Source organism: Sciurus vulgaris, assembly GCF_902686455.1.
Source record: "Sciurus vulgaris genome assembly, chromosome: 3".
NCBI classification, from domain to species: Eukaryota; Metazoa; Chordata; class Mammalia; order Rodentia; family Sciuridae; genus Sciurus; species Sciurus vulgaris.
The window spans coordinates 1,320,555-1,346,314 of NC_136463.1; the positions used below are offsets into that span (position 1 = coordinate 1,320,555).

At 61.4% G+C, this 25,760-nt stretch overlaps 2 protein-coding genes across 6 annotated transcripts; one reads left to right on the top strand and one right to left on the bottom strand.

Moving 5' to 3' along the window:
• Window positions 1-46: 46 nt before the first annotated feature.
• FSCN2 (fascin actin-bundling protein 2, retinal) lies at window positions 47-18,683 on the bottom strand. 5 transcript variants are annotated; one of them, XM_079133973.1, is made up of 6 exons: window positions 18,289-18,683; window positions 6,489-7,029; window positions 2,726-2,882; window positions 2,372-2,493; window positions 1,824-2,001; window positions 47-1,735 (listed from the first exon to the last, which is right to left on the bottom strand). In XM_079133973.1, exons 1-6 carry the CDS (start codon window positions 18,562-18,564, stop codon window positions 1,495-1,497), a joined length of 1,515 nt encoding a protein of 504 aa, XP_078990099.1. In that variant the 5' UTR covers window positions 18,565-18,683; the 3' UTR covers window positions 47-1,494. The 5 variants fall into 5 exon arrangements, with proteins under 5 accessions (XP_078990099.1, XP_078990101.1, XP_078990098.1 ...); XM_079133975.1 differs by lacking the exon at window positions 18,289-18,683 and having other exon boundaries at window positions 47-678; window positions 1,487-1,735; window positions 1,834-2,001; window positions 6,489-7,904; XM_079133972.1 differs by lacking the exon at window positions 18,289-18,683 and having other exon boundaries at window positions 47-678; window positions 1,487-1,735; window positions 6,489-7,904.
• Window positions 18,684-18,963: 280 nt separating this feature from the next.
• Window positions 18,964-21,407, top strand: ACTG1 (actin gamma 1). The gene is made up of 5 exons (XM_079133977.1): window positions 18,964-19,092; window positions 19,184-19,423; window positions 19,688-20,126; window positions 20,228-20,409; window positions 20,564-21,407. The coding sequence occupies exons 1-5, from the start codon at window positions 18,970-18,972 to the stop codon at window positions 20,705-20,707; spliced, it is 1,128 nt and encodes a 375-aa protein (XP_078990103.1). The 5' UTR covers window positions 18,964-18,969; the 3' UTR covers window positions 20,708-21,407.
• Window positions 21,408-25,760: the final 4,353 nt, after the last annotated feature.

Sequence of the window (25,760 nt, forward strand, 5' to 3'; positions counted from 1 at the left end):
TGGGGCCAGCAGGAGGCCCCTGGACTGGGACTCCCTGAGGAAGGGCATCTTTTGCAGCACCCAGTTACCCTCAACCAGGGCTGCTCTTGCTGAGGGTCCGCCCTTGCTGAGGGTCTGCCCTGTGGTATCTCTGGAGGGCCAAGAGGGCTCTGCAGGGAGGGAGGCTGAGGGTGGAGCGGGCCTGCCTTTGAGAGCCCCCGTTTCCACCAGACATGGCCCTGGTAACAAGGCCAGGCATTGGCAGGGAGAGCCACCTGCTCCAGGGCTGGCGAAGGGCTGGCCTTCGAAGGAGCTCTGGCCTGGCCTGGCATGCCCAGGACCTCATTGCAGCTGTCCCAACAGGACAGGTGGAAGCCTCTGGCTCCAGCTTTTGTCCAGTGCTCTTGTCTGTGTCTTGCAAGGATGAAGAGGCCAGTCCAGCCCCCAGGATATGCAAGGCCTGCGTCCATCTGCCCTGGAGAAGGTGACATGTCCTAGGCTGTGCTGGCTTCTGCCTGTCAGACTTGACACCTCCCAGTGCCTCCCTTGCCGTCGTAGGCTGTGGGGATCCCATAGATGGTGGGGTCTGGGCTGCCTGCAGGGCTCCCCTTTCCCCAGCAGGCACCAGCCAGTCTCAGGAGCCAGAGCAGATGTTCCAAGAGGCCGCTGTCTTAGAGCAGTGATGCTTTCCAGCCTTAGCTGGACATGACACACAGACCCAGAGTGAGACCTGGCCAGGGCGCTGGTCTGCCATCCTATGGAGCCAGTGCAATGCCTGTACACTGTGCAGGCTGAGGCCCCCTCCCAGCCCCGCTGCCCTGCAGGGCATTCTTAAAGATAAGTTCTCTGAGGCATCAGTGCTGTTCAGTTACCTGGGAAGGACAGTGGGACAAAAGCCGCCTGGTTCCAGCCTGACTGACCATGGGGTCAGGCCATGGGACATGCTGGGTCTACCTGCCCCTCCTGGCCCACTCAGGTTCCCCATGTCTGGCCCTCCAAGGGTTAACTGACCTGCCCAGCACTCGCCCCAAGGATAACCCCTCTGGAGAAGCCAAGGGCAGACTCTTGTTCCAGGCAGTGGGCAGATCCCAGCCCTAGGGGACCCTCAGCCCAGATTCGTATCCCTCATTGGGCATCACCTGCCTTCGAGGACATTCCAGGCCCCAGGGAAGGGTATGGACTGCCCAGGTCAGCGGCAGGGGTTTGGGATGTCTCTCCTGAAGGAGGGTCTGTGTGCCAAGACATGACAGCACCCAGGGCAAGTGAGGGAACCAGAGGAGGACCAGGGTGGTGACTGTCCAGAATGGGGTGCTCTCTCTGGACTCTCCCAGCTATGGAAGGAAGGGTGAGTGGCCCACTGCAGGAAGAAGTCCCTGGACAGAGGATGCAGGGAGGGGCTGCAGCGGGCCAGGGTCTTCCCAGGGACAGAAGTGCCCAGTGCTCAGCAACGTAGCCCAGCCATCCTGCGAGACAACCCTTCTGAACCCAGGGGGCACCCGGAGCTCACAGCAGTTGTCAGACGCGTTTTAATGCACGCCCGCGGCTGGTCCTCAGTACTCCCAAAGCGCGACCCCGGTGGGCACGTCTGCGTCTGCGCGTAGCAGCCCCGAGGCGCCGCCGCGCAGATACTTGCCGCTGCGCGCACGAATGGCCAGGCGGCCGCGCTCGCGGAACTCGAAGAGAAAGTCCTCGGCGCTCTCGCCGTCGCTGCACACGCTGCCGTGGCTGCCGGTGTACCAGAACCCGCCGCCGCGGCCTGAGGCGGGGACCGGGGCGTCGGCGTGGGCCACCCGCCCTGCGCCCCCCACTCCTGTGCGCCCACGACCCCGGTGTCCCCCACTCACTCCTGCGCACCTCGGATCTGATAGGCGCCGTCGCTGAAGCTCAGGTGGAAGACGTCGTAGACCGAGCGGTTAGTGTCCAACTGGTTGGAGCCTCGGCGGTGGCAGACAAAGCCGTCCAGGCCACGCAGCACCAGGATGGGCCGGTTGATGAGCTTGAGGATGAACTCCTCGTCCTCGCCTGCAGGAGAGGGCGCTGTGGAGCCGCCCTCCCACCCTCTTCCCTGTGCAGGCGGGCTCCACAGGGCCCTGGGAAGCACAGTCCTGAACCTGCCCGGATCTGCCATTGCCTGGTGTGCAAACTTGGCAGGGTGCCTGTCAAAGTGGAACCTAGGAGTCTCCAAACGTGCAAGGAGTTGAAGAGACTCCCAGGGTTCCCAAAGGTGGGATGAAAAACACCAGACGCTCTGGGAGCTAGCGGTCCCCTGGTGGGTTGTCTAGACTAGGGTGCCTTGCCCAGCAGCAGCATTTCTTGGGAGGGGGAGATGGGCCTGAGTGCAGGCACTGGTTCTGGGTGGAGAGCCTGCCCCACATTCCCAGGAGCAGCTCACCCACAAAGTCACTGGTGGCTGCCAACTGCCCATTCTTCTTCATGCACACATAGCGTCCATTGCTGGCTTTGAGTGCCACCCGCCGGCCACGCCACTCCATCTCAAACATGGTACTGGCAGAACTGAAGGGAACAGGGCAAGATATGGGGGTGCAGGGTCCGCCTCCCCTTCCCCACCAGGTTCCAGGGCTCTCCACTGACACACCCACCAGCTTTAGGAGCTGCCCCATCCAGCAGGCGTTCCTCCCTGACTGGGCCGCAATCGAGGCAGTGATGGCAGGCATGGTGGTGTGCAAGTGGTGAGGGGCCCATGGACGTGATGTTGGTGGGGGGGGCCAGGACGGGGGGCACTCACACTTGTGCGGATGTGGCCTGAATGCCCCCATGGGTGACCAAGGTCCAGTAGCCTCCAGTGCTGGAATAGAAGGTGCACTTCTTTGTGTCCTGGTCAATTTGCATCAAGAAGGTCTCGTGGTCTAGCTCTTCATCCTGATTGGCTGAGACGTTGACCCCTAGAGGGAGGAGATGGGGAAGCCCTCACAACTCTCCTGGGGGGACAGGGGTTGAAGAGGCATGCTTTGGGGCATCCCCAAAGCCAGACAGTCTCATCTAGAACCTCTGGATTTGGGAAGATTTGGAAAGCACCTGCCAGGACCATGAGGCCCAGGGGGACCCGGTACAGGGCCCCTCACTCTTCCATGGAAGAAAGATCCTTCCGTGCTGGCAAATCTCCCACTCCTGCTAATCAGTGGGTAATCTGCTTGCTCCTGCTCTCTTGACCCAGGACTTACACCGGCTTCTATTTATAACTCACCCCTAAGCTGCCAGGTGAGCATAGCAGGGTCTTTGCCCTACCCCATGTGTGGACCAGGTCACGGCCAGGGTCCAGGGACAGATAGGACCCCAGATGCATATATGCTTGTTCTCCCAGAAGCCCTAGGGGAGGTGGGAGTTGCCTGGGGCTGTACCTGGGGTTCTCAGAAGAGGGTGGGAATGGGCACTTATGCTCGGGACTAGGAACAGCAGGCAGGCCCTGGAGCCCCCCCAGGATCTTCCCATTCGTGGCATCTCCAGCTCCCTCCTGAAAACTATATCCCTGTTTCCATGGTTACTGGGCACTCAGTGGTGTGACAGGTTGCAGACCCCATGAGGCCCAGGGGGTCCAGTGTGGCCAGCTAGGGAATGGGAGGTAGTGGCAGTCAGCCCTACAAGGGTCTGAGGGGGCCACTGAGCCTACCCAGCCCTGCCCATGGGAAGAAGGGCATCAGGCAGCAACCCCTAGGGGAGAGCCTGGGATCTCTTCCCTTCACTGGTGCGCAAAGGTGGCCCCTAGGTCTGGGTCTCCCCCTCACTGGGGGTCACTGCTCTGATGCAGAGAAGCAGTTGGAAGGGGTCCATCATCCCAGCAACAAACACTGAACTGGACTCCTCTGGCCCTGAGCTGTTCCTGGCCCATGACTGGCCGTGAGTCAGACCATGGCCCTTGCCCACACATGCTTGGACAAGATCCACTGAGTGTCAAGGGCCACTGTGGGAGATGGTGGCAGCTGGCCTCCCTGCAGGGACTGAGGGAGGACTGGCTGGGCATGCCAAGTGGCCATTGCTGCTGTCTCCCAGGCCAGGAATGCGATGTGTCCACCTCACCCCACACCCCTTCTCAGGCAGATGCTGTCCAGCACCTTCCTGGGCTCACAGCTGCCTGCTGAAGAAGCCAACTTCACAGTGGGAAGGACACAGAGTTCAAATTGGTCTGGGCAGTGCTGTCTTACTCTACTCCGGAGGGGTCCGTTGGGCTGGGCAGTGTTCAGTTCTAATGAGTGTGAATGAGGTGTCTGCTAGGATTCAGGGGAGAAATTTTCTTACTCCTAAGAAAGCATATGAAGAGCCAGTGACCCTTTTCCTCTGGATTTCGTCCTGTCTGGATGTGAGGCCTGGAGATGCAGCAGCTATTTCATGAACATAAAGGTGTCAATCTAAGGTCAGCACTGACCCAGAAGAGTGGTTCAATGAGGAGGTAAGAACAAAGGCCCTTAGTGGCACCACAGAGCTGACCATGATGCCCTGCCAGGAACTGCACCTTCCCTGAGGCTGCTGGACTTCATTTATACATGATGATCAATGTCTTTCCGATCCTAGTCAGTGACCTGACCGCTGTGCTACCCACCAGCACTGTGATGCAGGGAAGGCAGACAGGCTGGCTGATGGAGGCAGAAAAGGAAGTCATTAGAGGAGAAAAGCGCACACTGGGAGCTCACACACACCTCCGGGGCAAGGAGACAGGGTTAGGGGCTGCCTGGCCAGGAGCTGACACGGTCAGGACAGCAGCAGGGCGAAGAGAGGGCAGAACTCACTGCTGCGACTGCCTGGAAGTCGGGCACCCGCTCCCTGGCCTCCTCCCACACTCCCACCACTGACTGCCAAACATCTGTCTGAAACACCTGTGGGATGGGTCAGGTGGCCTCACTCCCAAAGTGGGAGGGAGGCAGGTGATGATCCAGGGTGGGAAGAGACTAACCTGATTCATATGGCTACCATCCCTCCACCATCACTAAACCACCACCTCCATCACCTCCACCTCCACCATCACTAAACCACCACCTCCATCACCTCCACCTCCACCATCACTAAACCACCACCTCCATCACCTCCACCTCCACCATCACTAAACCACCACCTCCATCACCTCCACCTCCACCTCCACCTCCCCCATCACTAAACCACCAACTCCATCACCACCGTCTCCACCATCACCTCCACCTCCACCATTCCTCTGTAAGACTTTCACCATCAACACCGCCACCTCTACTATCCCTCTACCCTCACCTCCACATTCACCACCCTTCCATATTGCCTCCACCATACCCTCACCTCCACCACCACACTCTCATTAACATCACTGCCACCCCATACCATGCCATCAGTATCAACACCACTGTTGTCACGCACCATGAGCCTCTTTCACAAGCACTTGGTGCCCTGCACCTCCCTTGATTCCACAGGAAGCCCTCTCTCCACCCCTCTCCTAGTTAACTCAGATTTCTAATTAAGGACTGCAAACATATGGGCCTTGGTCGAGGCCAGAAAGTGGTGTGTCTGCACTTCAGGACTGGCAGGAAGGAAGGACCATCACTGCCTGTCCACCAGAGAGTCTGGTCACATGCCAGGACCAGTACTTACAAGGTGCCTCTAATGACTACTGCTATCCTGACTGGCCTGAGGGCTCTGATTGCAGACATAGGCCCCCTGGGCATGGCTTACCTCTGCCATCTGGTCCAGGCAGCCGGTGCCCAGATCCCTAAGGTGAGGCAGGTGCTCAGGGAAGCTGCCATTCACAGGATAGGGACTTGGTGGTACATGGTAGCTGCCCTTGCCTGGGGAGTGCTGGCCTGGCAGGACCTGAGCAGGTAAGGAGGAGCTCTCCCCATGTCCCCCTCTTCTCCTGACCTCAGAGACCTGGATCCGGGCATGCCCAGCCACTCAGGGTGCATGGACTGGGAGCTCAGGTAGAAAGCAATGGTGAGGCTGGCCTGGGCCAGGGCCTTGCCCTCAGCAGCACAGTGCTTCTTCACAGGGAAGTGGGACTGCTGTGTCCAACCCCAGGCTGCTGGGGTGTCACATGAGACAGGTGGCCAGTGGCTGGGAATGGGGACAGCTACTGGAGCAGAGGCAGTGCCATCCCACTGGGGAGCCAGGTCTGGGGCAGGTGGCCCAAACCCCTTCCTGGGGGCACATGGAGCTGTTGACCCTACTCCCCTTGTGCTGTCTTCTTGCCCTGCCCTGGCCCCACCCAGTTTCCTTAAAGTCCAGTAAGTGGGATGGTGGAGCCAGGGGAGGAGCTGGGCTGGGCTCAGTGGTGGAGCGCTTGCCTGGCGTGTGTGAGGCCCGGGGTTCGATTCTCAGCACCACATACAAATAATAAGAAAAGGTCCATCGACATCTAAAAAATATTAAAAAAGAAGAAGAAGAAGAAACAGAAGGGGAGTGGCAGGGCCTCCATGGCCTCCTGCCCACCACTCCTCACAGCCCTAGCTGGACCCCTGTGTGAGAGCCCGACACGTGTCCCACCAGACACACACCAGCCCAGCAGACGTGCAGAGGGCGGCCAGCCTTTGCCCTACCTTGCCGCACGGAGACGTAGCGGTGGTTGGCGGCCACCAGCACCACCTGTGGGTGACTCTCCTCCAGGTCAAAGAGCTCGTCCTTGCTGGGCCGCGTGTTGCGTCCAGCCTTGAGCGTGCCAGCAGGCCCCATGGGTGCCAGGTAGCGGCCATCACAGTCCTTGAAGGCCAGCTTCCCGGCCTTGAACTCGAGTGTGTAGCAGGCACGAGCCTCAGGCTCCCAGACCAGTCGGCCGTCGCTGCGCAGGTAGCGGCTGTCGCTGGACTTGAGGCAGTACCGCCGGCTCTGGAAGATGAGGGTGAGCAGGGCCTCCACGCCCCAGGGCCTGTCGCCATCTGCGGCCATCTCGTCCTCCTGGGGGCACAGGTGCACATACCGCCGACGGCTCACACTCAGCAGGTGGGCCTGTGGGTGGATGGCCAGGTGCACAGTCCACAGCTCAGCCGGGGAGATAGTCATGGCGAAGCAGGACAGCTGGTCCTCAGTGCCTCCGAAGAAGCGGCCGTGTGGCTCTGACTGGAGGGCCCAGCGCCCGTCAGGCTGTGGCAGGACCAGGAAGCGGCAGTCAGGGCCTGGCCGCTCTGCCTCACAGGCCACCCGCCCACCCTCTTCTGCTGACAGGTAGCGGCCCAGGTGGCTGCTGCGAAACAACACGGCCGTGCCCCGCCCTGGGTCTGGCTCCAGCACCCACATCTGCTTCCTCTTGAGGCTGGGTGCTGAGGCGTTGACCTTGAAGCCAAAACTCTCGGCTGTCAGGTAGCGGTCAATGTCATTGACCAGGCCAAACTGGATCTTGAGCACCTGGTGCAGGCCGTTGGTGGGCATTTTCCAGGCTGGCCAGGTCTCTGCAGGGGCTGGGGAAGCTCTCTCTGAGTGCTCACAGGCCCCGGGGCCTCCCAGAGGCCCAGCTCTGCTCCACTGACCTTCGGCCCCCAGGGCCCACTGCCGTCATGGACCCTGCTACCTGCTCCGACACCGTCTGGCCGCAGCTCGGCCACCCAGGCAGCTCTTACGTGGCCAGTGGGCAGTAGAGGGCGGTGGGGAGGGCGTATCGGAAGTGTGCCGGCTTAGTGGCAGCGGCTGCCGTTCGTCACCCCAGCTAGGGCTGCAGCCTCTCCTGGCTCACACGGGGGCTGGAGCTGGACGCCCTGCAGGACTTGACAGCAGGCTGGCCACCTTATCTTCTCCCACAGCCGCTGGGGCCCAAGTCAGGAACCCTATGTCCATACCTCTTGGCCTCTCTCCTTCCTGCCCACCACCTCCGGGCCAGCCCAGTCCTTCCCAAGGTAGAAAAAGCCACCCAGTGGAAAACTCAGCACAGCGCAACCCGATCGCAGCCCTCCACCCTCAGTGGCCGCCAGGTCCTTGGCAGGATCCAGTTACTGCTCCTCTGATTCCTGCTGCCAGGAGTCCCAAGCCCCACCAGGCAAGGTCCTCACCCGCTGCCTGCGGCGCGGCCTGGGCTGCCCTGGGCCACCCTAGCCTGCAGTCCTGGGGACTGACGCTCCCTTTGGGGTGACTGAGAGGGGGCAGGAGGGGTGTGTAGGAGCCCCCTTGTCCTGCGGTCAGAGGCCCCGCCTGTCCGGGCTTCCAGGTGCCCTGGGCCAGTTTTGGGGCCATGAGGTGCTCGCTTTCAGCCTCAGGTAGCCTTCAGCAGACCTGCAGGGTGGGCTTGGGAACTAGTAACTGCCACTGGAATCGCCAGGGTGACTGGCCTGATTGGGGTCTTTACAGACGCAGGTCCAGGGGCCCATGTGGGGCGAAGTTTGCTTCCTGTTCCCAAAGGTGCCCCTTGGCACCTGTCCAAGGGTGGCACCCACGGGCTGGCCCTGCTCAGCCTGCCTGCCTGTCTCCCGCACCTGCCTCAGGGGCCAGGCGCCAAGAGGGGAAACCAGAGCTGCCCAACCTGGGCTGGTCCAGACCTGGTGTCCTCTTCCTCATGACAGCGGTGACCCTCAGCTCTCCCCAGAGACCAGGAACAGAGTGATGGGGCCCTTCCAGCCACCACGCCCAGTCCCTCCACTGTCCCCTGGGCCCTCCATTCCCACGCAAGGCAGGCAGGCACAGCGGTCCACTGTGGCAGTACATGGAGTGGGTCCTTCCGGCCAAGCCGCTGAGGATGTGCAGTGACCTGTCCCCCCACAGGGTCAGGCAGGGGTCCTTCCGGCCAAGCCGCTGAGGATGTGGAGTGACCTGTCTCCCCACGGGGTCAGGCAGGGGTCCTTCCGGCCAAGCTGCTGAGGATGTGGAGTGGACCTGTCCCCCCACAGGTGATGCTGTCACACCCCAGCCTCCCCTCAGGTCCCGGGGTACAGCTCAGTCAGTCTGAGTGAGGCGGGGAAGCCCTGCTCACAGTGTCCTCCAGGTGTGACCACTGGCTGCTCCTCCACTGTCCCAGGCCTCAGCCTGGAGACGGGTGTGGTGTCCCTGGGACCGACAGGAAGGCCTCATTAGCGCTGACAGGAGCTGGCAGGCCCTCAGGAGCAAGCACAGTGGCCAGGCACTAAGTGTCCTGGCTCTGGGCAGCCTCTGGGTGGCAGGGCCAGAAGCAGCAGTGGCTCCTCAGTTCTGTGGCCTGACAGCTCCGGGGGGGCTGCTGGCACCGACTCAGGCGTGCTGGCCAGGGGACTGCTGGGTCCCAGGGAAGAGAGGCAGTTCGCCAGGTCCCTCCACACCAGCCTCCCCCGCAGCCCCAGGGCTCCAGCCAGCTACCTGATAGGGGAGAGCTTCCTTCTGGGTCCGGCAAGCTTTCTGGCTCCTGGTAGGTGCTCACACGGTAGTGCATCTGAGGCTGTTCCACATGGGGTCTGTTTCTCGTGCAATGGGCTGAGCCTCTGCAGAAACATGTAATGTTGGACATGCGTGTCTCTGGGTGTGTTCAGGTCCCCTGAGGCAGGGGCTGGGCCTCACTGCTGCTTGTTGATCCAGTTCAGCCCCTGGAGATGCTACTGAGCAACCCAGCCTTAGAGCCCATTCAGGGCTGCTCAGCAGGGTAACCAGGTGGTGCACTGTTCAAGGACACCTCTTTCTAGGATGCCAGTCACACGCCAGATGTATACTATACACAAGAGCCCACAGCAGGCCCAGCCTGGGTCTTCCAGCTTTGCTTCTGAGCAAGCCCACCAGGAGTGCACACGTTTGTCTGCGCTGTGGCCTGTCCGGGCTGCGCTCTGGGAACACCCAAGCCCTGGAATTCTGGGAGACCCAGGCCCTTGCACGGCCCACCTCTAAGTCCAGGTGGAAGACCATGTGTGCCCAGTATATGGCCACACGTGGCTGCTGCGCTGAGCGGGCCTGGACACAGAAGTCAGGCCATCTGATGCCCCAACCTAAATGTCTGTCTTGAGAGAGGGCCATCTCTTCCTGATGGGTGCTGACAGACCATTTGGGTGAGCAGCTGGCTGCAGGTGGGCCAGAAGGTAGGGACTGCCTCCCTGTGGGATCCCCTGGCAGACAAGGCCAGGCCTCAGTCCCTGCCCCTCTCAGTGAGGGCCCAGCTGGGCTAGAGCAGAGAGAGCCCTGTTGCCCCCAGCCCTCTGGTGCCCACCCTCAAGCCCTCAGGAAGCTACTGCTCTCTCAGGATGCTGTGGGCTGGGTGCACCTGGTCACTGAAGGCCTCCTTTCTACTCCCCACCATGGGGCTAACCAGGGACAGATAACCACCTGCCTTGATGGGGCTGCTGGCCTAGGCCACCAGAGCCCAGGCTGGGCACCTGCCAGCACACTGCCCGACGCCATGGCGACCAGCACGTGGGCTAGGCTGGGTGCTGGGCAACGCTGATGCTGGTGCCGTGAGCTGGCGTGGGCCTGTGTGTGCTGGGGAAAGGGTGGTGCCCTCCTCCACTGGCCGGGAGCCCTGGAAACTGGGAGATGCAGCCAGGGCAGCCTTGCCGCTGAGGGCCGTCCTCCACGGCCCCAGCATCTTCCCTGCAGAGGTCGGGGGAAGCCCCAGCACCCCACCCACCTCTCAGGGCCCCACCTCAGTCCTCAGCCGCTCTGGCTGGCCTCTCTGCCCCCTCCCACTGTCAAAGGGTATCCCTTTGGCCATCTGTCCCCAGGTTCCTCCCGTCTCTGGAGCGCTGCTGGGCACTGGCCCAGGCTCTGATTTCCCCGCCCCTGGTTCCTGCCAGCTCCTCCCCTACCTGGGGTCCAGCTTGGCAGGCACCCAGGGCTGGGCCTCCTGTGCTGTTCCTGAGGCAGTCGCCAGCTTGGTGGCCTCATGATTTTTTCATGGCTGAGCTCTCTGCTCCCTGCAGTTCTACTTACAGGGCCAGCCAGGGGCCATGTTTCTCTTACTCCAGCCTGGGTAGGTTTACTGAGGCCTACGGGCCTTGGTTTAGAGTGACAGGCTTTGCTCAGCAGGGGGGTCTGTGTTGGAATGAAGAGTATGAGGTGGGCGCTCCCAAGTTGCAGACCGTGCAGTGTGCACCTCCTCCCACTCCACCCCCGCCCACCGGCAGAGTGGCTCAATGTAAGAGCTGCTTTTGCTGGGGTGTAGTTCAGTGGCAGAGCCCGAGGGCCTGGGCCCCATGCCCAGCATTGCCTGCTCACAGAAGCTACTGAAGTATGCTGGGTCCTCCCCAGTCCTTCAAGCAAAAGCTTCGCAGTCTCCTGTAAAACCACAAGGTTGAGCACCTGCAGAAGCCAAGAAGCGGGCGGGGAGACAGAGGCCCCGAGTTCTACCAGAAAACCCAGGCCCCAGCACAGCTAAAAGTCCCCAGAGCAAGCGCAAGGGCAAGGCTGAGGGTGTCTCAGCAAGTCCAGGTGCCCATGTCACTGGGCAATCCTTGCACACACCCTAGAAGTGCGCCCATTCCTGGGGTGGGAGGCAGCATTCACAGATGTCACACAAACCTCCCGACCTCCCGACCACATGGGGTAGAAGTGAGGGCCAGACCACCTGCCAGAGATAGATGGCTGTTGATCCCCAGCTGGGTTCACAACATACGAGTGTCCACACCTGGTGGGGACAGCCATGAGCGCACAGCTCTGCCGGCCCCATCCCTGAGCATCCACACACATGTGCACACACAGGCACAGATGTGCCCGGCGGCAGAGTACCACGTCTGTCCGCAGAGACGCAGTTCATCCCACAAGGCAGGCTCCCGTATCACACTGGCGCTTTGGCAAGCACCTGCTGGGTGCCAGACCCGGCTGGGGATTCGCAAAGGAAGCCTCTGACTTCTGGGACAGGACAGACACGAACCATTCGCTTGGAAAGGGTGACACAGGTCCAGAGCCTGGCCACTGTCATGGGCTGTCATTGTTCCCATGGGAGCGTGCCTCATTTCTCAGTCCCACAGTGTGCTGGTCTGCTGTCCAAAAAAGTCTCATCACCTACAGATAATTCCATAAACAGTCCAGAAAACAAGAGTGAAGCCTTGGGAATTAAAAACAAGAGCTTATGACAATAAAATGCAACACATGATCCTGGCTTAGGTCAGGAGAAGGCGCTCCAGTACAGGAACAAGGGTGGTCACCACAACATGGGCTGCAGAGCGCACACTTGGACTGGTGTTGGATTGCCCGCTCTTGATCGCTGCACTGTATTAGATGGCACACGCCTTGTGAAGACAGGCTCTGAAATGCTAAGAGCATCGTGCCTGAAACCTGCTTCCAAATGGCTCAGAAGCAGAGACAAAGAGAATGATGAGCGAGTGCTGCAAAATGTTTAAACCAGGCACGCCTGGGATTACTTCAAAACAAAGGTTAAAACTATAATAAGTGAAATGAAAAATTCCACCCAAAGCCTAGAAGTCAAGGGGAACTCCTTCCCGCAGAGAAGACACAGGGGAGAAGAGAGCCCAAGCGGCGGGCGAGAGGGAGCACCTACTGAGCCCCGCCCCAGCCCCGCTTCCCTGCAGGGACCCGAACGGTGGTCGCCGGCGGCCCTCTGCTGGATGGCCGAGCGGCCGAAATAGCCGCGTGGTGCCCATAAGTACCCAGGGCGGCGCGGCTGGAGGCCGAGCGCCCCCGTGCCAGCCACAGACACAGCTGCCCCGGACCTCGGTGGGCCGGCCAGGCCAGGCCCTGCCCGCGGGCGCGGCCCCGGGCGCGGGCGCCCCGGGCCCCTCCTTCCCGTGCGTCAGCACTGGCCGAGGCCACCGGCCGCTGCCGGCCGCTCCCCGCAACCCTGTCTCGGTCACCCCGGCGGCGGGCAGCGACTCAGCGGCCAGCGGGAGCGCAGCCCGGCCCGAGCCCTGCCAGTGGCCGCGGGTCCCTGCGGGCGGCGCGGCGCGGGCTCTGCGCTCCTGATGGATCCGCCTGGCGGCCCGTCGGGGAACGACACCGGCCAGCCACTCGGTCTCAGCGCCCGCGCCAGGGGCGCCATCTGCCGGCCCCCGGGAAGCGTCCCCACTCCCAGTCTGCGCCCGCCGGGAGAGCTGTGGGCAGTGCAGCCCTGCACCCACCGGCCGCCGAAAGGCCGGAGGTGCCCGATCCCAGGAAGCGGGGTGCGGCTCGAGGGTCCCGCGCCCTCCGCCGCCCTGGTCCGCCCGCACCTAGCCAGGCGACCGCGCCAAGCGTGCCGGAGAGGGGCTCCAGCGCCAGGGGCAGCGGGCGCCGAGGGGCCCGCACACGTGCCCCAGCGGTGGCCCGCCAGGGGGCCAGGTCTCACCCGGTTCGCGCCTTCCCACGCAGCCTCTGCGCACACACCCCGCCCCCGCAAGTTTGCTGCTCGTGCCCACCAAGTCCTCGGGGAACAACTCTTTCCCCGGGTGACACTAGCACTGACCTCAACGGGAGCGGAGGAGAGCTTGAAGGTGGCGGACCAGGATCCCCGCAGTGGGGCAGCCCACGAGGACCTGCAGTCAGGTGTGCCCCGCAAACCCCGCAGGGCCCCAGGATAAGTTAAGGGGTGCAGCCCCAGCCCGACTGGGGAGGGCACCAGGGGCTCACCCACAGGGGTCTCTCCGTGTCATGAAGGCCAGACTCACTCTTGGGCAGAGGGCAGTAATGCCCACCCCTTGCAGTGCCCGCCTGGCCATGCCCCTGCACACTTCCCCCGGTGGCCAGCTGGTTCCAGCCCAGCCTGCTCAGCAGCCGCCTTTCAAGTTAGATGTGTACCAGGAGCCAGGAAGGGGAGGTCCAGGCCAGAGGATCCCAGGTCGACCTCAGCCTGGCCCCTACCTCCCAACACTGCGCACACCAGCCGCAGCCCCTGGGACAGAGGTGAGGGGTACTGAGCGTCCAGAAGCAGTACCCTTCTGCCTTGTCCAGCTGTCCCACTGGCCTGGTGCTAGGCATCCTACCAGGTGTGTGGGGTTTCCTAGTCTAGCTTTGTTATCTCACTGGGAGAGCTTCATGTAGCCTGGCACCAGAGTAGGATGCAACCCCTCCACCCATGTCCCCTGCCATAGCGGCAGCTGGGAGAGCAGGAGAAACTTGGCCATCTGGGGCCAGGAGAAGGGTCTCTAGGAAGAGCCAAGCCTGAGACTCCTCTCCCGGCTGAGACCGTACCCTTCTTGCAGGCCCAGGGGTATTGCTGAATCCGCCCTACTTCCTCGCCCCCCCCCCCCCCCCCCGCTGGCGGAGGTGGGACACCCCGCTCTTCACTCTGCCTCCCCTCCGCTGAGGCTTTTCTACCCACCTGTCAGCGCTGCTTTGGGTGCGGACCGGTTCACCAAGGAGGGCAGGGCTGTTTGCCCCAGGGAGTACTAGGGGAGAAGCAAGGGCACAGAAGCACTGTGGATGGTACAGGGCCAGGGGAGGAGGCAGCCAGCGGGAAGGACCTGGGGCAAAGGCAACAGCCTGGCAGTGGCCAGAGACAGAGGGCAGTGAGCAGGGGCGCAATAGTGTGGGGGAGGCAGATTCTGCCACAGGTAGTGGTTGGCCAGGAAGCAGCTGGCGTCTGAGTTCCCACAGGGGGATTGATGGTACAGAAACCACGGGAGGTGCCCAGCCTGTGCGAGGATGAGGCTTCTGGGAGCAGGCCCAGACGGGGGCAAGTCTGAGAAGTGGGCGGGTGGGGCTGGCTTCTGGCTCCAGCCACGTGCCCAAAGTGGAGAACGTGGGGTGCAGCTGTCAGAGGGTGGGCCTCCTGTCCAAGCCTGCAGGTACGGTCCCAGCAGAGGTGGGGACACCGGCTCTGGATAGCCCGGCCTGAGCAGGGCCTGTGGAGGGAACAGGGTGGCTTCCTCCTAATCGTTCTTGGCAGTACGTATTCACCATGTCACTTCATAGCAACGAAGTGAGACGTGGACAATCTTGGGGCAAGGAGGCACTCTGTGAGGTCAACAGAGAAACAAGGCCCCAGGAAGTGAGCCATCCTCCTTGAGGGCAGCCCCTGACCTGCAGGTGTGTCTTTGAAAGCAGCCTGAGGAGCTGGCTCCCCTTTCAGGCTCAGGTCCGACATGGAGGTGCTAAATGCTTACTCATCACAGAACAGAGCCTGGAGTCAGCAAGGCCAGAGGCCTGGGGAAGGTTCTCTGGGCCATCTGGTGGCCTTCAGTGCAGACCTCTTGTCCATGCAGGAAGACTCCCAGCTTCAAGCCCCTGCTGGGCCACACACCCTCACAGAGCCGAGGTGTCCCGACTCCCAGCCCAGGGTTCTTCCAGGGGCCTTGTTGGATCCTGCAGCATCATGGCGTGGAGATGGGACCCCTTGGATAAACTCCAGTGGGCATTCTGTCGTCCAAAGGCCTGGAACTGGGTGGGGGTGGGGGCCTTGGCCAACATCCCCCCCAACTTCATGTGGGGTACCCACACAACCCTCCGGAACCTCTGACCCCCAAGGATGTGATGGCCCTGCACTCGGGCTCATCGTGAGCCAGGAGTGTTCCGGCAGCTGGGAGCCTCCACAGGTGGCTGGAAGTAGACAACGCCGACAGAGGCCCAGCCCATGCCTCCTGGGCCTGGACAGACACACAGCACCCACTTAACGCCCAGCCTCTGGAATGCAGAGACCTCCAGCCAGCAGGGCCTGCTGGGCTTCAGTCTGTGCAGTGCTGGCAGGAGAATGGGGCCCCTGGCTGAACCTGGCCAGGGGGCAGAGGTGAGTGACCATGGCCTTGTCCTTTGACTACCAAGCCAAGCCATAGGAAGCTGTTCTTGCCCACCAGGGCAGCCCTTGGGACCACTGTTCCAAACGGGCAGAGCCCACTCCAAGAACTGCCCTGGTCCCTATCAGAGCTGTTGGAAGACCTTAGAAAGGGCTTCAGGAAACAGGACTATTGCCTTGCTTTTGATCTGTCTGCAAAGGTCTGCAAGAACTGGAAAGTCAGCGAGGAGGAGATAAAGTTCAGTTTCCTTGGATTTTTAATAACTTATTTTATTGAGGGATAATTTAAGATTTACAGAAAAGTTGCAAAGGCAGAATGAGCGTCTCTGACATTGACATCTTACAGAAACATGGCATGACTGTCACAGCTGAGAGGTTAACGGGACTCACTCTTACACTCCAGACTTCACTTGGGCTTCACCAGTTCTTCCGATGTCCTTTTTGTTTCAAGTTCCCCGTTGCACTGGGTGGGAGAAGGAGAGGCACTCAACCCAGAGGCAAAAGCTGGGGGTGGCATCTCATTATCAAGTTCCTTGCTGTCTGCTGTGGGAGGTGGCGAGTGCCAGCGTTGAGGTGTGTGCTGGGCATGGTGGTACCAGGGCAGAGGTGGCCTGGAGTCCAGGGAGAATCCCTGGAGGCTGAGGCGGGGAGATGAGAAGCTGAGCCTGTGCAGAGGAACACAAAGGAAGGACCAGGGCAGAGTGGACCCGCCTGAGTTGTCAGGTTTGCCACACTCCCTGGGGTGGGGAGAGGCCACCTCCTTGGGCCATGGCTTCCTCATCCACTACACAGGTGAAATATGAAATGACACACTGCAAGGTCACAATAGACAGCCCCTAAAATCAGCACTGAACTATACAAATAAATCACAACATTTCTCTGAACAGATCTTCCTCCTTACAATGGGAAGACACACCCACTTCTGGCAGAAATGCAGTTGCTGCCCCGGGCCTCCCAGCTCACTGAAGCCAGGGGCTGCCACATCTACAGGGTCCCCTCCCACGGAGGTTCCAGCTCCAATATGGGTTGGGATTCCTGCACCACCTGCTTCCAGAGCACAGTCCAGAACGTCCGGACATGACCTTGAGCGAGGTCTCCCTCTGCCCAGATGCAAAACAGAAAAATCACTGCACACACGGCACCTCCCTCCCTAGCTCCAGTCCGCGGGCACTCAGTTTGCAGACCAACCGCTCCCGCTGCGCGCAGCTGAGGGTCTCGGGCACGCGCGGGGCCGGGTGGGCCGGGGGGCTGCCCGCCCACTCCCGGGCTTCCCCGCCGCCGCCCTTTGTCCCGAGAGCCAATGGGCGGCCTGCTTGACTAAATAAGGCGAGGAGCGCAGTCGGGTGCCCCGTCCGTTACGTCCGCCCGGTGACTCAGGGTGGCCGCGGGCCTCCCGGCGACGGGCGGGGCGCCGGCCGACTTCACCAAATAAGGCCGCGCGGCGCGCCACCGCCTCCCGCCCGCACACCTGGGTGCACCTGGGCTCGGCCGCGCGGCGCGCCCGGGGGAGAGGAAGGGAGGGGCAGGCGGCCCCCTAGGGAACGGCCAGTCCCCCATCCCTCGCCGCCAGCAGGTGGGCAGAGGAAGGGCGTGGCGGGGCAGAGGTCGTCGGAAGTCACCTGGGGAGCCGCGGCGCCGCTTCGCACGCGCAAAGGCGTCCAGGAGGAGGCTGGGGTCTGTGGCGGCACAGGTGCGCCCAGGCCGAACCTAGGGCTACGTCCCGCCTCCCCAGGGCTCTTGTGTGTGACACTGCGTCCTGGGCCTCCGCAAGTGGAAGACTCCGGCGGGGCTCAGGCCGGAGCGCGGCTCTGCCCTGCAACCCGCGTCAGGGTGGATTTCTGGAGGTCCAGCCGCGCCTCCTCCCGTGGGTGGGGCACACTTGGTAGCCTTGCCGGTGCCCCTGGAAAACCTGGGGGCTCGCACACTCGGCAGCCTCCCTGTTAGGCACGGTGGCCGTCCGCGCGGGTCCTTCCGCCAGCGGTGAGCTGTGTCGGCTGCTTGGCCCCGAGTCCCGTGTCCACATGTCGGGTGGGGCACGATCCGACCTTGCTGGCCCAAAATTGCCGAGATAGCAAGTGCGGGACTTTCCAGGGGAGCCCGGCCCCGCCCCCTACCTGCCGGGGTCAGGCTGGGCGCCCGTGACCTTGGGCTGGTCCCTCGCTCCACTCCGGCCTCCCCCGCTCGGCCGCCGGTGCGGTTAGTTCTACCCCTAACAGCCCAGTAGCTTACACGTAAGCCCGAGGAAACCGCGGTGCCCGCTTCCCTCCGGGCGTGATCAAGGGCACAGGCCGGCAGGTGCGGCCAGTCGCCGTCAAAGGTGACCGGCCTCCCGGCGTGGGTTCCTGGGGTGGATTCGCTCGGCGCCCAAACCCACTCCTACCCCGACCCAGCTCTTTCCTAGCACCGTGAACAGAGGAGAGGGCGCTCGCCCGGCCAGCCCGGGAACGGAGCGGGGCGGACGGGAACAAGTCGGGTTTATCCTTGCCTCGGTTTCCCTAGACTAGCCACAGGTGACCAAAGGAAGCGAAGCACGCTGCACGCCGCCTCCGGCGAGGAGGACGGGGCGGAGCGGCCCCAGCCCCGGGCGCGCCCTCCTCCGGGCAGCGCCTCGCGGCCGAGCGGCCCGAGGACCAGTGGCCCCTCCCCTGCGACCACGAGTGCGCGCGGCTCCGCGGGCCTGGGGACGCCGCCCCCTCCCCCGCCGGGAGCCGGCGACCGGGCTCTCCGCGGACCCGGGGGGAAGCCCGCGGGGGCGTCAGGGGCCCCAGGCCCCCCGCGGGCCCGGAGCCGCAGGGACTCACCCCAGCTCGGGGCGCGGCTCGCCCGGGACCGGCAGTTCCGGTGCGCGGCCGGCCCTCCCCGCGGTGCGGCAGTGCCGGGGCGGGGCCGGCCGGTCCGCCGCGCGGCCCTCCCCGCGACCCCCGGAGGCCGGGCCGGCCGGCGCAGGGTCGCGGGCGCGCGGGGGCGGCGCGGGCGGGGCGGTTGGCGGCGGCGCGGGCCGGGCCGGGGCCCCACGTGTCCCGGGCGGGCGGGCCAATGGGCGCCCGGCTTTCGGAAAGATCGCCATATATGGACATGTTCTGGGGCCGCGCGCGCCCCGCGCCCGCTTAAGTACCGGCGGGGGAGGCCGCGCTGGGTCTCACTCGCTGCCGCCGCCCGCGCTCCGCGTCCTCCCGCCGCTCCGCCGCCGACCTCCGCCGGTAAGCGGCCCGCGCCCCGCGCCCCGGGCCCCGCGCCCCGACCCCGCTCCGCGGAGCGCCCGCCCGCCGCCCGGGAGCCCCGCAGCTCGGCCCGCGGGAACAAAGGGCCCGGGCCCGCGGGCGGGGCGGGGCGGCGCAGTGCGGCCGTCCGCCCGCCGCCGGTTGCGGACGGTTGCTGCGGCGCGGCGCCGGCCCTGCGGTCTGGGCCGAGGCCGCCCCTTGGGGAGGGCCGTTTCCGAGCGCGCGGGTCCCTGAATGAGCCGCGTCTCTGAGCAGATCGCGATGGAAGAGGAAATCGCCGCGCTCGTCATCGACAATGGCTCCGGCATGTGCAAAGCTGGCTTTGCGGGCGACGACGCCCCCCGGGCTGTGTTCCCCTCCATCGTCGGGCGCCCCCGCCACCAGGTGAGTCGCGGCCCCCGGGCCCTGGCTCGTAGAGCCCCGCGGCCCCCAGGTGCGCGGCAGGGCGGGAGAGCCTGATGGCCGTCCCTTGCAGGGCGTGATGGTGGGCATGGGCCAGAAGGACTCGTACGTGGGCGACGAGGCCCAGAGCAAGCGGGGCATCCTGACCCTGAAGTACCCCATCGAGCACGGCATCGTCACCAACTGGGACGACATGGAGAAGATCTGGCACCACACCTTCTACAACGAGCTGCGCGTGGCCCCCGAGGAGCACCCGGTGCTGCTGACCGAGGCCCCCCTGAACCCCAAGGCCAACAGAGAGAAGATGACTCAGGTAGGGCAGCACCCAGCCTGGTGCCCTCGTTTCCCAAGTCGCTTCCGTTGAGCCTCATTCCTGACGGCCAAGTGTTTCTTTGCTGTTCCAGGGCTGTGTTCCTCTCCTGGCATTTCCTCCTTGAGGCCTCCAGGTTTCTTGTGTGTTTCTGCCTGCGTTCTGTTCTTTTTCCACACATCACATTTGTGGCATGCGGCATGTAGTGTGTGGGCATGGGTGGCCTTGGGTTCCAGCCTCTGACTGAGCTGCTCCTTGTCCCCCCAGATCATGTTCGAGACCTTCAACACACCGGCCATGTACGTGGCCATCCAGGCCGTGCTGTCCCTATATGCCTCTGGGCGCACCACTGGCATTGTCATGGACTCTGGTGACGGGGTCACCCACACAGTGCCCATCTACGAGGGCTACGCCCTTCCCCACGCCATCCTGCGTCTGGACCTGGCTGGCCGGGACCTGACAGACTACCTCATGAAGATCCTGACGGAGCGTGGCTACAGCTTCACCACCACAGCCGAGCGGGAGATTGTGCGTGACATCAAGGAGAAGCTGTGCTATGTCGCCCTGGACTTCGAGCAGGAGATGGCCACCGCCGCATCCTCCTCCTCCCTGGAGAAGAGCTACGAGCTGCCTGACGGGCAGGTGATCACCATCGGCAACGAGCGGTTCCGGTGTCCAGAGGCGCTCTTCCAGCCCTCTTTCCTGGGTAGGTGTCTAGATGGGGTGCAGAATTCAGGACCTTGCTGTCTGGGAGGATCAAGCCACACAGAACTCCCAGGGCCACTAAGGGAGAGCTTTGTTCCCTAGGTATGGAATCCTCTGGCATCCATGAGACCACTTTCAACTCCATCATGAAGTGTGACGTTGACATCCGCAAGGACCTCTATGCCAACACTGTGCTGTCCGGTGGCACCACCATGTACCCAGGCATCGCTGACAGGATGCAGAAGGAGATCACAGCCCTGGCCCCCAGCACCATGAAGATCAAGGTGCGCGTTCACCCAGCCTTAGCAGGCCAGGTCCCGCGGGGTTGGGGCTGGGGGCTGGGCTCTTGTGGAGAGGGTAGTTGCTTTGGTGTGGCCCCCAGGAAGTGGGGAGCAGTGTGGCATCCGGGCACTCACCATGATCGTCCTTCCTCTACAGATTATTGCTCCCCCTGAGCGCAAATACTCTGTGTGGATCGGCGGCTCCATCCTGGCTTCCCTGTCCACCTTCCAGCAGATGTGGATCAGCAAGCAGGAGTATGACGAGTCGGGCCCCTCCATCGTCCACCGCAAATGCTTCTAGATGGACTGAGCAGGTGCCAGGCACCTGCTGCATGAGCTGATTCTGAAGTATAAATTTGCCCTGGCAAATGTATACACCTCGTGCTAGCCTCATGAAACTGGAATAAGCCTTTGAAAAGAAATTTGTCCTTGAAGCTTGTATCTGATGTCAGCACTGGATCGTAGAGCTTGTTGCTGATTTTGACCTTGTATTCAAGTTAACTGTCCCCTGGTATGTGTTTGATGCCCTGTGCGTGTCTTTGATTTAAGCCCTTAGTCCACGTGGCTCACTCACCTGGTGCCTGAGGAGGGAGCATGCATACGGGAAAGTGTGGCTTCACGAACCTGAGACCACATCAGTGCTTGTGCAGGCTGTTCTTGTCGGCCGACAGGCTGTTCCAGGATTGCTCAGGCCGGCAAGAGTTCCTGGACCAGTTGTCACTTCTCCCTGTTCTAACAGGGTGGGACAGTTGGAGCCTTAGGACCCAGTTTCCGTTCTTACCAATGTTTTCCCGCCTGACCGCTACTGGTTATTACTTGCCTTGAGTTGGAAACGGTTTGCATTTACACCTGTAAATTTATTCATTTTAATTTATGTAAGGTTTTTTGTACTCAATTCTTTACGAGATGGCAAATTTTTGGTTTTCTACTGTTATGTGAGAACATTAGGCCCCAGCAACACTTCATTGAGTAAGGAAAAATAAAGTGCTGCAGTACATGGAGATCTGCCCCTGTGCGGGATGGGTGGGGTGGGTGGACACGGGCCTGGAGGTGGGGTGTGCGTCGAGGGTGCGGCAGTTATTTCAGACCAGAGGTGGGGCCTCTGCTAGACAGGTTGGATGTTGGGGTTCAGTGCCATTGATTCTTTGGTGTGTCTGGTCCTGCACACCACCAGGCACCTGAGGCGGCCAGGCCCTCCAGAGAGGGGCGAAGCACTAAGGCTGGAGGCTGCTTCTGGTTGACTAAGCAGCAGCCATGGGATCATGGCTGGAGGTGCTAGGGTTTGTCCAGGAGGGAGGGCTCTGGCCTGGGGCCTGCGAAGTGAGCCTGAAGGAGACCGATCCCAGCTGATTCCCAGGTAGAGCCAGCAAAATGTGCTCTTAAGGCAGAGCTGGGCTGCAGTGTAGTGCCCTGGTGCCCTGGGTTCAATCCCTGGCATCCCCCCATTTTTTTTTTTTTTTTATTGGGAAAGTTCAAGGATTGTCAAAAGTAAGGGTCCATATTTGAAAGTAAGGGATGTTTTGTTTGGAAGCAAATTTCACCCAAGAGGGGAAGGGGCTCTATCAGCCCATCAGGAACCAGAGGCAGGCAGGCAGGATGCTCCCAGCAAAACATTTTCCCGCCCTGCGTAGGGAAGGTCTGACCTGTCCTGTGGGTGGGTTCTTGGGGCAGAAGCAGTTTGTGGAGGGGAGTGGGCAGGAACAAGAGGTGGCTTAGTGGTGTCCATGCCACTTGGGCCCCATCCCCAACCACCTGTCCTGGCTCTTGACTGGGAGCTGGCTGACAGGAAGGCCAGCCTGCAGGTGCCAAGGCAGCCCTGCCCCTCCGGGGGACAGGACTTCTGCAGTGGAGAACACTGGACTTTGCTGTGGAGTTCTGAGATGTTGAGATGTCGACCCAATGTCGCTCCTGCTTGGTAGGTGCACACTGCAGTCTCCTGGGATGTCAGAGGACCAGCACGTGGCCTGGCCCTCTGCTAGGTAGCATTTATTCACCTCAACTAAACAGGCGTGCAGTCCCAGGGAGGCTGCTCTGGAAGGCCTGGCCTAGTGCTCCCCACGCAGGGCCCCTGGGACTCCATGGTGCTCGCCTCCGGCTGGGACAGAGTCCCAGGAGTCTAGCTCAGTGTGAGGTGCCCTGGGTTGTACCCAGTGCCATCACCGATCCCTAGGGGAACACATCCAAGCCCCTGCCATGGCCCTTGGAGAAGAAGGGGTCGGTGTGGCCATGGCTCAGTGTGGGGTGCTCCAGCACAGGTGAGGCCCTGGGTTCAAACCCAGGTATGGGGGTGGGGTGGGGGGAGAAAGGGAGGAAAGCAGCTGGCCAGGGTGGGCGCCCTCAGAGCCCGCCAGCAGGCGTTGTGACACAGTTCTGGACTAACCAGAATTGCCACGCAATCTAGGAATTCCACTCTGGGCCCGTACTCCCCCAAACCAAAACAGTGGTTCAAACAAACGGCATGCGAATATAGCAACCCGTGAGCAGGTAAAGCAACCTCCATCTGTCACAGGACGGATTCTGTGACGCCCTAAAGGAGCGCAGCACAGGCCACGACACAGACAAGCCTGGAACATTCTGGAAGAACCCACTGCTGCACACGTGCTAGGCAAGTGCTCTACTGCTGAGCCACAGCCTCAGCCCACCCCAGCCCGTTTTATATTTTATTTAGAGACAGGGTCTCACTGAGTTACTTAGGACCTTGCTAAGTTGCTGAGGCTGGCCTTGAACCCTCCATCCTCCTGCCTCAGCCTCCCAAGCTGCTGGGATTACAGGCCTGCACCACTGTACCTGACAGACCATAAATTTTTATTCCAGAGAGTTCCTCCCCTCTGGACCTTGATGGCATGCTTGGGTGCCTTGCTTCTCAGTACTTGGTATTCCCTTTAAATCTCCAGTTAGGTCTGGCTTTCAGTGTCTTCACTGGTCAGCCTAATTCAGGTTAATTATTTTTAACAAGAATCTGACCAGGCAGTTGGGTGCGGTGGCATACACCTATACTCCCAGCAACTCTGGAGGCTGAGGCAGGAGGATTGCCAGCCTGGGAAATTTAGCAAGCCACATTTTCAAAACAAAGGGCTAGGATTGTAGCTCGGTGTGGAGCACTTGCCTCACACGTATGAGGCACTGGGTTGCACAAAAATAAAGGTTTAGTGTCCATCTACACCTAAAGCTATTTAAGAAAATGAAAAACAATAAAAGGGCTGGGGATGCAGACGAGTGGTTGGGAGCCCCGGGTTCAATCTCCCGTACTGGGAAGAAAAGGATCCGACTAGGTGGTGGTGTGCCCCCGTGCGCTGAGGCAGGGGGCCGGTGACCTGTCGGAGGGGGTGGGCAGCCAACGGCACAGCTCACGAAGGGCTGCACATGGGGACTCGTCTCCTCTTCCTCCTTCACCTCTAGAACATTTCTGCAGAGAGTGTTTCCTCCACTGGCCATGGAGTGCCCTGCGTGGTGGACAGCAGCAGGACAAAGACCTGCCTCTCCCATCTGCCCATGGCCTGTCGCTTGGTCCCTTCCGGCTTCCTGCTGGGGCCCCTCCCTGGGTGTCTGTGGGCCGGTCTGCTCCATCCTGGTTCCCAGGGTCCTGCAGGTTTCAGGAGACTGCCCTTTGCTGAGGGTGGCAACACTGCCGTCTCCCATTGACAGTGGGCTTGGCCCAGGGCCACATCTCAGACAACCGAGAGAGGGTAGGAGCTTGGGGCCAGTGTGGATGGTGGCGTCCTCATCTCTTCCCCGCTCACCAGGATGCCCTCCCCGTCACCAGGGCCTCCTAGGAAAGACCCGAGGGTCTCTGGAGGAACTCAGGTGCAGTGCTGTCTTCAAGGCAGGAAGGCAGAGCCCCAGGAGCCTGCTCAGAGCCCCAGGCAGATGCAACACCAGGAAGGTGCAGGAGGCATCTCTGCCCCTGGCACAGTGGTCTGGGGCCGCTGGGGCTCCTGAGCGGCTGGGCTCACAGTGTGGGCCACCGTGCCCAGCTCCGCTGTGACACTCGATGGCTTTTGACAAGCGCGTGTGGTCAAGTACCTGTATCATCACGGCCTCACCCAGAACACTTTTACCACCCACCCAAAATCCTCTATGTGCCGGGCACGGGGGCGCACACCTGCAATCCCAGCTACTCGGGAGGCTGTGACAAGAGGATCACAAGTTCAAGGCCAGACTGGGCAATTTAGCAGGACCTGCCCAAAAATAGAAAATAAAAAGTGCTGGGGTGTGACCCAGTGGCACAACACTGGCCTCACATGTGTGGGGTTCTGTGTTCAATCCCCAGGACCTCAATCAATCAATCAATCCTGTCTCACCTTTTCAATTCACCCTCCACCCCAAGCCCTTGGCAGCCATTGATCTCTACCCTGTCTGTAGCTTTGCCATTTCTAGAATGTCACACAAGTGGAATCACACACTGGGTAGCGTTTCCAACTGGCTGGCTTCCCTGGAGATGTGTGTTTACAATTCCTTGGGTTCTGCGTGGGCGCTGGGTGCCACGTCGTCCTTTCCTCACTGACTGGTGACCCCTGCAATGGCAGAGCCGCCGCGAGCTCGGCTGCCTAATGAACGACGTCTTGTTTCCTTGGTTTTTGTTGACATTGTTGTGGAGGTTTTTGTGTGGACTTAGGTTTCCGGGTCACTTGGGTAAAGCATCTGTGGGCATAGTGTCTGGTTTGACCTGTGGGATATGTTTCTCCTTGCAAGAAATTGCCGAATTGTCCCCCAAGTGACCACAGCATTTACATTCCCACTGGCAATGAGTGAGTTCCTGGTGCTCTACGCCCTGCGAGCAACTGCTGTGCACAGGTTCCTAAAAATCCGTGGTAAAATGCACATAACCTAGAACATAACCTAGAATCTTCCACCTCGACCACTCTGGAGTGTGCAGCCAGTGCTATTAAGTACCTGTTAAGTACTTCCCACTGTCCTGCCCCCAACCTCTGAACTCTTCCTCATGGGAAACTGAAAGGCTGTGCCTTAAATGGCAAGCCCCTCCCTGCCCCGGCACCCCGCGCTCCTTCCTGTCTCTGGCTTCGTCTGTTCTGTGCACAGCACGTGTGTGGAACACACAGGTGATGGTCCCTTTGCACTGAGCGCATCTGGAGGTGAGTCTGAATTTCCTCCCCGCACCTGCACTGGGGATAAAGCCAGCCTGCCAGGTAAGCAGGCTGCCATAGAGATGCACCCAGCCCATTTCCCTTTTTTTAAGACTGAATAACATTCCGCCCTTTGAACAGACCACAGTTGACTGATCTATTCATTGTGGTTGGACGCCTAAGTCGGGTCCATCTTTGGCTCTTGTGGAAATGCTACAATGAACGTAGGTGTACAAATGTCCCTCTGACCCTCTTTCAGTTCTTTCTGGT

Coding starts and splice junctions, on each gene's coding strand:
- FSCN2 (XM_079133972.1), bottom strand. CDS start 7,314: ATGCCCACCAACGGCCTGCACCAGGTGCTCAAGATCCAGTTTGGCCTG. Junction 2,494..2,725: donor CAGGCCACATCCGCACAAGT/GTGAGTGCCCCC, acceptor TGTTCCCTTCAG/TTCTGCCAGTACCATGTTTG. Junction 1,736..1,823: donor CAGATCCGAGGTGCGCAGGA/GTGAGTGGGGGA, acceptor TCCCCGCCTCAG/GCCGCGGCGGCGGGTTCTGG.
- ACTG1 (XM_079133977.1), top strand. CDS start 18,970: ATGGAAGAGGAAATCGCCGCGCTCGTCATCGACAATGGCTCCGGCATG. Junction 20,127..20,227: donor CTTCCAGCCCTCTTTCCTGG/GTAGGTGTCTAG, acceptor TTTGTTCCCTAG/GTATGGAATCCTCTGGCATC. Junction 20,410..20,563: donor CCAGCACCATGAAGATCAAG/GTGCGCGTTCAC, acceptor CTTCCTCTACAG/ATTATTGCTCCCCCTGAGCG.